This window comes from Lagenorhynchus albirostris, chromosome 20 (genome assembly GCF_949774975.1).
Source record: "Lagenorhynchus albirostris chromosome 20, mLagAlb1.1, whole genome shotgun sequence".
NCBI classification, from domain to species: Eukaryota; Metazoa; Chordata; class Mammalia; order Artiodactyla; family Delphinidae; genus Lagenorhynchus; species Lagenorhynchus albirostris.
In genome coordinates this window covers 1,393,021-1,399,020 of record NC_083114.1, presented here as the reverse complement: position 1 = coordinate 1,399,020, position 6,000 = coordinate 1,393,021, and the positions used below count along the sequence as shown (strand labels likewise).

The 6,000-nt window shown below is 60.3% G+C and overlaps 1 protein-coding gene across 1 annotated transcript in view; it reads right to left on the bottom strand.

The window, feature by feature from the left end:
* Nucleotides 1-384: 384 nt before the first annotated feature.
* The window catches only part of MYO15A (myosin XVA), a 50,322-nt gene continuing 44,706 nt past the window's right edge, over nt 385-6,000 (bottom strand). Inside the window, exons 62-65 of the mRNA XM_060133555.1 lie at nt 5,721-5,854; nt 5,325-5,458; nt 3,960-4,100; nt 385-942 (exon numbers count right to left, since the gene is read on the bottom strand). Of these exons, the coding sequence (XP_059989538.1) occupies nt 841-942; nt 3,960-4,100; nt 5,325-5,458; nt 5,721-5,854 (511 nt within the window). The 3' untranslated portion in view covers nt 385-840. The remainder of the gene's footprint in view (nt 943-3,959; nt 4,101-5,324; nt 5,459-5,720; nt 5,855-6,000) is intronic.

Genomic DNA, 6,000 nt, shown 5'->3' with positions numbered 1-6,000 from the left:
CCAAGGAGTGCGGGGTAGAGGGGCAGGGGCCCGCAGGGAGAGGTAAGGACAGATGTCTCTGCTGGAGGCCCAGGTTCCCCTGAACAGAGCTGGCTCTGTTTGTTTTTTTTTTAATGCAATTTATATAACTTTATAATTTTAACATAATTTCAAACTTACAGAAGTCGCAAAAGCAGAACAAAAAATTCCTACACACCTTTACCCAAATTGGCTACTTATTAACATTTTGCCCCCTTTGCTTCATTACCAATGTAATTTTATAAACACGATAATGCAGAATAAAATGATTTCATAGCAATTATAATTAATCAGTATTTTTTGAACCTCCTGGCTCCTCCCTCAGACGCATTTTCCAGTCACTCAACAACCATATGGAGAACAGGCTGCCAGGCGTACCTTTTATTTGCACAGAAATGACCAAGAGTCAGGAACCCAAGCTCAGCAGCAGTGCAGGGGCACCTGATGGGGGGACATGTGAGGGGCCGGGGCAGGGACGTGGAGCAGATTTGAACATCAGACCCCAAGGAAAGCAAACGCAGGTTCAGTTGGTCTAGGCTACTGGTGTGGGGCTTCCCTGCTGCAGGGGGAGTCGGGGCAGGGCCACAGTGGTAGGTGGCAGGAGGCCCCACTAGTCAGTCTTTGGAAGTCCCTCCTGCCATCTGACCCAAGTTTGCACACTGCAACTCCATCCCAACTCTGGATCAGTCTTCTCAGGTTCCTGGGGGCTTGCGCCATGCCACCTACTGCCTCTTGGTCTCCCCTAAGGTTCTGGCCCAGTAACTCCCCTGGGACCACACAGCAAGCCTCCTGGCACAGGGCAGCTGGGGGCTGGGGGCTGGGTCAGAGCAGTGTGATCTCGCTGGGGGGCAGCGTGAGCCGCTTCTCACGGGCACTGAGCAGGTTCTCCACGTGCACGGCCACCACGCGACACAGCTCCAGGCCCTGCAGGAGAGACAGTGAGAGGCCCAACACTTCCTAGCTCTCACCTGGGGTGAGATGTGGCCGGGAGAGGGGAGAGAGATGGAGGCCAGCCTCCGGCGGGACTAGTGGGCCCCACCCTCATCCCCACCTCCCCAGGGCCCTGGGTGGCCCACGAGCAGCTAGGGGGAGGAATGCCAGGCTGCAGGTGGGAAGGGGTGAGCCGGGAGGAGAGCAGTGCACCTGCCAGCTCTGCTGCATGTGGCCTGTGTGACCTGAAACCAGTTACTGCACCTCTCTGAGCCTCAGTGGTCTCACCCCTGGGGGCTCGGTTTACCAGGGCCTGGCTCTCGGAGCCATGGGGAGGATGCTATGAGATTTTACTACACGTGAATCCTCTAGACTTGAAACCTATTAGCCCCATCAATAAATGGTTTCTAACCACGTGCTGCTGCCGTGGTTACCACCTGGCGCCCACAGCCTAGAATGAGCTGTGACCCAGCCTCAGGGCTCCCACCTGCTGGGGGCGGGGCAGGCAGCGGGGACTGTGGAAAATTGGTCTCTCAGACCACCGCCAGTGCCGGAATCTCCCCAGGCGCTTCCTGGGGGCTGGGAAGCTGCCCAGAGGGAGGGTAAAAATAAGGAGGACAGCACTTACTGGGTGGCAACTGAGGACCAGGCACTGTCCCAAGAGCCCCCCATGTCCCACCCCTCCCAGTCCCTGCAGTGTCCCTATGAGTTAGACATTCTTAGAGCCCATTCCACAGGTGAGGAAACTGAGGCCAGAGCCCTGAAGCCAGTTGCCCCAGACCTCACAGCTGGGGATGGTGGGACCTGAACCCAAGGCCACACCCTGGGGGCCACCTCGGCTAATGAGATCAGAGTGGGCTCCTCCCCACCTGCCATTCTCCCACCCACATGCTGCAGCACTCCAGGCCTCACTGGGAATGCTGCCCCACTTGGCAGGTGTGGAAACTGGGGCTCAATAAGAAGCTGGGTTGCTTCCAGATGCCCTCACACAGCCTGTCAGAGGTAGGCGGGATCACTGCTGCACTCAGACATCACCTGCTCCTGGAAGCCCTCGCTGATTACCTCCTGGATAGCACGGGTACACCCTCCCCGCACTGATCACGGTTTATTAGAGAGGCTTTGATATCTGTCACACCCCTGAGACCTGGGGCTCTGTGGGGGCCAGGGCTGGAGGGTCTGCTCAGTATCTCTGCAGCTAAGTGCAGAACCTGCTGCGTAGAGATGCTCACTGGTTATACATTGAAAGAATGAATGATTAATTAATAAATGTGTCCTCTACACATGCATGACAGAGGCAGAGCAGAGGTGGCAACGCAAAGAGGTCGCGGGTGGGGAGGGTACCGGGAGCAAGCGGAGAAGCCGGAGAGGCCTCCTCCTCCACCCACTCACTTCCTGAGCACCCACTACAGCCGGGCCGTGCTAGGGACACCGTGGGGACAAGCTGGACACAGCCCTGCCCTGCCCCGCCCTCTCGGGGCTGACATTCTAGTGGGGAGACAGACAATCTGGGAACAAATAACTAAGGGATTTCCAAGCCATATGAGGGCTGCTGAGGCGGAGAGAGTGAACTATCGGGGAGGAGGGTCAGGGTAGGCTTCTAGAAGGAGGTGATGTTTGTGCTGAAACCCGAACAAAGGGAGGGAGGGAGCCCCGTGATGCAGGCAAGCGTGTCCCAGGTAGAGGGGACAGTGAGTGCAGTGGGTCTGGGGTGGGGAGGGGGGCAGGTAAGCAGAGGGGAGGGATGAGAGCGGAGGCCACGGAGGTAATCAGAGGAGGGGGCAGGGACGGGAAGGGCTGCTGGGTTGGGGGCCCAAGGGCCTGCAAGGGTGAGACGTGAGGGCAGAGGCCTGTTGGTCTCCAAGGGCAATGTTGACGGGGTCAGGGCAGGAGAGAGAAATAAGGGGCTGTCTCAGCAGAGCTGGCTTTGGACGCCTCATGGTCAGAGGGGTGCCGGGGTTGGGGAGGGGGGACCGGACTCAGCACCAGTTAGAAGTCGTCCAGGGGAGGGCTCTCCAGAAAAGGGGCCCAAGGGGCAACGGACGGGCAGGCCCGAGGAGGTGGGTTTGCTGTGGTGGGACCTCAGACTGGGGGTTCTGGGAAGCAGGCTGAGCCACAGATAAGGCCAGGGTGGGGGTGACCTCAGCAGGAGCAGGACTGGGGAGCAGTGGGAAGCACACTGATCCCGGGGCGGGGGGCTCCTCCTTTAGAGGCAGGGCTGGGGCAGTGGGAGCCCCTGTCTCGTGCCCTGGGATAGCAGCCCCACCAAGGCAGGCCGTGCCATGAGAAGTGGTCCTGGGCCCACATCTTGAGTGGGTGCGGTGGGCCCAGACATGTGGGCCCAGCCCCGATTCTACCCCTGCTCTGGACCTCAGTCCCCTCTCTCCAGTGGGCTGAGAACTCTGGTCCTGCCCCATCCCCGGGCACTGCGAGACTTGGACTTGACTGACCTAGAGGTCAGCCACAGCTTTTAAGGAGCCGCCACAGTTGCTGCAAGTAGGAGAAAGGTCCAGGGCAGCTGGGCCTTGGCCTCCCTGTCACATGGGAACCCCACTCTCCACCCCTCAACCTCAACAATCCATCCTCCGAGCCTCAGCCCAGGTGAACGTCCTCCAACTGCCTGGGTCCTGCCCTCCCACCAACCTTCTATGGCTCCCGAGTGCCCTCAGGAGGAAGCCCCAGATTCTTAGCTTTATATTCAAGGACCCTTAAGACCTGCCCTTCCCTGGCTGTGTCTCCCCAATTCCCCATCAAACTCCTCACTATTCTAAAAACAACCTGGGCCCACCCTTTCCCATGATCCCACCATCAAGATGCTTCTCTGGTAGACCGCCCTCATGACCCACAGTTCTGTGAGGTGTTGGGTTAGCTCTGTCCCCTGCACTGGGCTGGATGTTCCCTGGGACACGGCTAGGACCCGACCCATCTCGGAGCCAGACCCAGAGAAAAGCCTGGCGAGCGGAATGAGGGAGTGGGGGTCCGGGTGACAAGCCGGGCTGCCAGGCGGGGCCCACCTGCTCCAGCTGCAGCTGCATGGTGCGCTGGGTCGCCACATCCCCCAGTGCGATCTCCACGTACGGGTAGCTGGAGCTGGCCGTGGGCCGCTGGGTCCTCGTCGACTGGATCTCCTTCAGGGAGAACTTCACCATCAGCTCCTGGGGGAAATGGGGGCAGACAGGTTTGGGGGTGCGACAGTCTCACCCATCACCCAGTCTTACCCCACCGCTGGAGGTCAGATCCGTAGGTGGCGTGACAGCTCAGCTCGGTTCGAGTACTAGTTCCCCAGTGACTTGCTGTGTGACCCGGAGCAAGCTACTTTACCTCTCTGGACCTCAGTTTCTCACCTGTGAAATTATTTCAACAAATACTGCTGCACGCATGTGCGGCGTGCCAGGCACTGCTCTAAATGCTTGCGATCTAGGGATGCAGGAAATGCCTTCACATCAAGGCTGCTTCTTCACACCCGCCCCTCTTGGTCTGGAGCTTTCTTTCCGGCCCCAGGAGCAAAAGCTTTCCACACAGGGACAGCCAGAGTGATGGGAGTCAGCACCCCATCACGAACAACAGGCCACAGCAGACAGACAACCCAGCTCCCCGACCCGCACGATGCGGGGCATCCTCTGAGGGCCGTGTTCCCCGCTGGACCGAGCGCCAGTCCCCACAGCAGGAACCTGCTTGCTAACACGCTCCTCCCCAGGTGCATCCCCCAGGGTACGACCCTCCTCCCGGTCTCACTTCCTCGCTCCAGTGTTTCCACGTAAGCTACTTGCCCTGGAGCCCTCATCTCAGGGCCCACTCCCGGGGGAAGAACTAAGAATAGGGGTAGCAGATCCTTTTTGTCGTGGACTGAATTGTGTCCCTCAAATCCATATGCTGAAGCCCTGACCCAGCACCTCAGAATCTGGAGACAGACCTTTGAAGAGGGAAGGTTAGGGTGGGCTCCCATCCCATGGGACCACTGTCCTTATGAGAAGAGGAAATTGGGACACACAGACCCCAGGGATGTGCACAGAGAAAGGGTCATGTGAGGAAACGGGCAGGACGGCCATCTACAAGCAAGGAGAGAGGCCTCAGAGGAAACCAACCCTGCGGGCACCTTGATCTTAGATGTCCACCGTCCAGAACCACCAGGAAAACAATTTCCCTTGCTGAAGCCCCGCCAGCCCCGCCCCGTCAGCCCCAGCGGACCAACACAGGCTTTGAGCGTTGGCCTGTGTTTCACCTCCTTTCACCTTGACAACAGCCCTGCATCCCAGGTGAGGCAGTGAGGCTCGGACAGGCAAGGAGCCTCGCCCAAGGTCACGCAGGTGTAAGCAGCGGAGCTGGACTTCCCATCCCCTGGGGGAGGGGCGGGGCGGGGCGGGGCTGAGGCCACTCACGTGGGTCTCGGTGCTGAGGAAGTTAAGGCCATTCTGGTTGACCGCAAGGATGCAGGGGGCGGGCACCGCGCCGTTGCTGCAGCTCTGGACGAAGAAGAAGGAGGAGCCGAACATGGGCGAGGCGCTGAGGAGGCCTGGGGCGGGGGAGGGGCGGGCAGGTGACGCAGGCGCCTCAGTGCCGCCCCCCACCTGCTCGGGCGGCCCCTCCCGCCGGTCCAGCTGCCGGCCTCAGGCCCCCCTCCTTCCCTGCCGGGGCCCCCAGCCTAGGTGGGGCCCCGGCGAGGACTTCCGAAAGCTGGCACCAAAAATGCCTCTGTACAGAGGCAAAGGTGCCCCCACCCCGCCCTCCTCAACCAGGCCCCCACGGTTCCCTCCCCAGCCCGGACTCCTTCTCACCCAGAAACTGGGCGCGAGCCTGGTGGGGGCTGAGCGCCTGCATCTGCTGCCGGTGCTGGCCGAGCAGGCTGGGCCACGCCGAGGCGGCCACAGTGCGGTAGAGCTGGGCCGGGATGTACTCCTGGGCCTCGCGCCTGGCGTGCAGGGAAAGGCCGCTCTGAGTGCCGCCAGGCTTTACGCTAAACCTCCTGGACCCCCACTCACTGCGGAGTGAGGCTGACTCAGTGCCTGGGCACACAGCAGGTGCTCAATAACCGCTGGCCAGTACCACTAGGCTCCC